General features: G+C 62.2%; 1 protein-coding gene across 1 annotated transcript in view; it reads left to right on the top strand.

Annotated features, from left to right (window-relative positions):
- The window catches only part of SLC12A8 (solute carrier family 12 member 8), a 161,967-nt gene that overhangs the window by 26,264 nt on the left and 134,939 nt on the right, over positions 1-764 (top strand). The window contains exon 2 of the mRNA XM_013007141.1: positions 373-564. Coding sequence (XP_012862595.1) covers positions 373-564 — 192 coding nt within the window. The remainder of the gene's footprint in view (positions 1-372; positions 565-764) is intronic.

Here is a 764-nt window from a genome sequence, read left to right as displayed (position 1 = left end):
CTTCAAGCCTTTAAGACCCCAGACGCTGTATCTTTTGATAGTTGAGCACCATCAGCTTGTCTACCATTTCTTCCAGCACCCCTGAGTGGTGCAAAGAACTGAGAGGTTAAAGGTTCCAGTTCACCCAGAGTGCCTCAGAAGAAAGGCCTGGTGATCTCCTCCTGAAACCCCGACATTGTAAACCCCACGGAGCTCAGTCTCCCCTAGCCCATGCAGGGCTGCCATTGTGCTGCCTTCGACTCACGCCTGACTGTGGTCCAGCTCTGCCTCCCTGTTGGCAACCGTGTGGGGACGTGGGAGGTGGTCAGATCCCCCTGAAGGGGCAGTGTCCGATGGGGCCTCCTCCTCCTAACGCCGTGCTCCTTGGTGCAGGGGAACACGGGCGTGCTCATGGGCATGCTGCTGGTGTCCTCCGTGGTCCTCGTGGCCCTGGTCACCGTGCTGTCTGGCATCGGCCTCGGGGAGCACTGCAGTGCCGGCAGCGGCGGCGTCTACTCCATGATCTCCTCCGCCCTTGGCGGGCAGACCGGCGGCACCGTTGGACTGCTGTACGTGTTTGGACAGGTGAGCCGCGCGCGGGCTGGAGGGCCGGGCTGTGACACTGAGCCAAAAGGCCACCGGCCGACGGATGGTCTTCCCTTGGTTTGCTGACCACGGCATCTCCCCATCCCCCTTCTCACCGGGCCCACGGAGAACCACGGTGCCACTAGCGCCCCCTTCTTGTCGATGAGTCACAGCAGGGACTCTGAGAAGGGACTCGGGGG

This window comes from Echinops telfairi, unplaced genomic scaffold, assembly GCF_000313985.2.
Source record: "Echinops telfairi isolate 266 unplaced genomic scaffold, ASM31398v2 ScPeMD7_17;HRSCAF=63, whole genome shotgun sequence".
NCBI classification, from domain to species: domain Eukaryota; kingdom Metazoa; phylum Chordata; class Mammalia; order Afrosoricida; family Tenrecidae; genus Echinops; species Echinops telfairi.
This window is presented reverse-complemented; position numbering and strand designations above follow the sequence as displayed.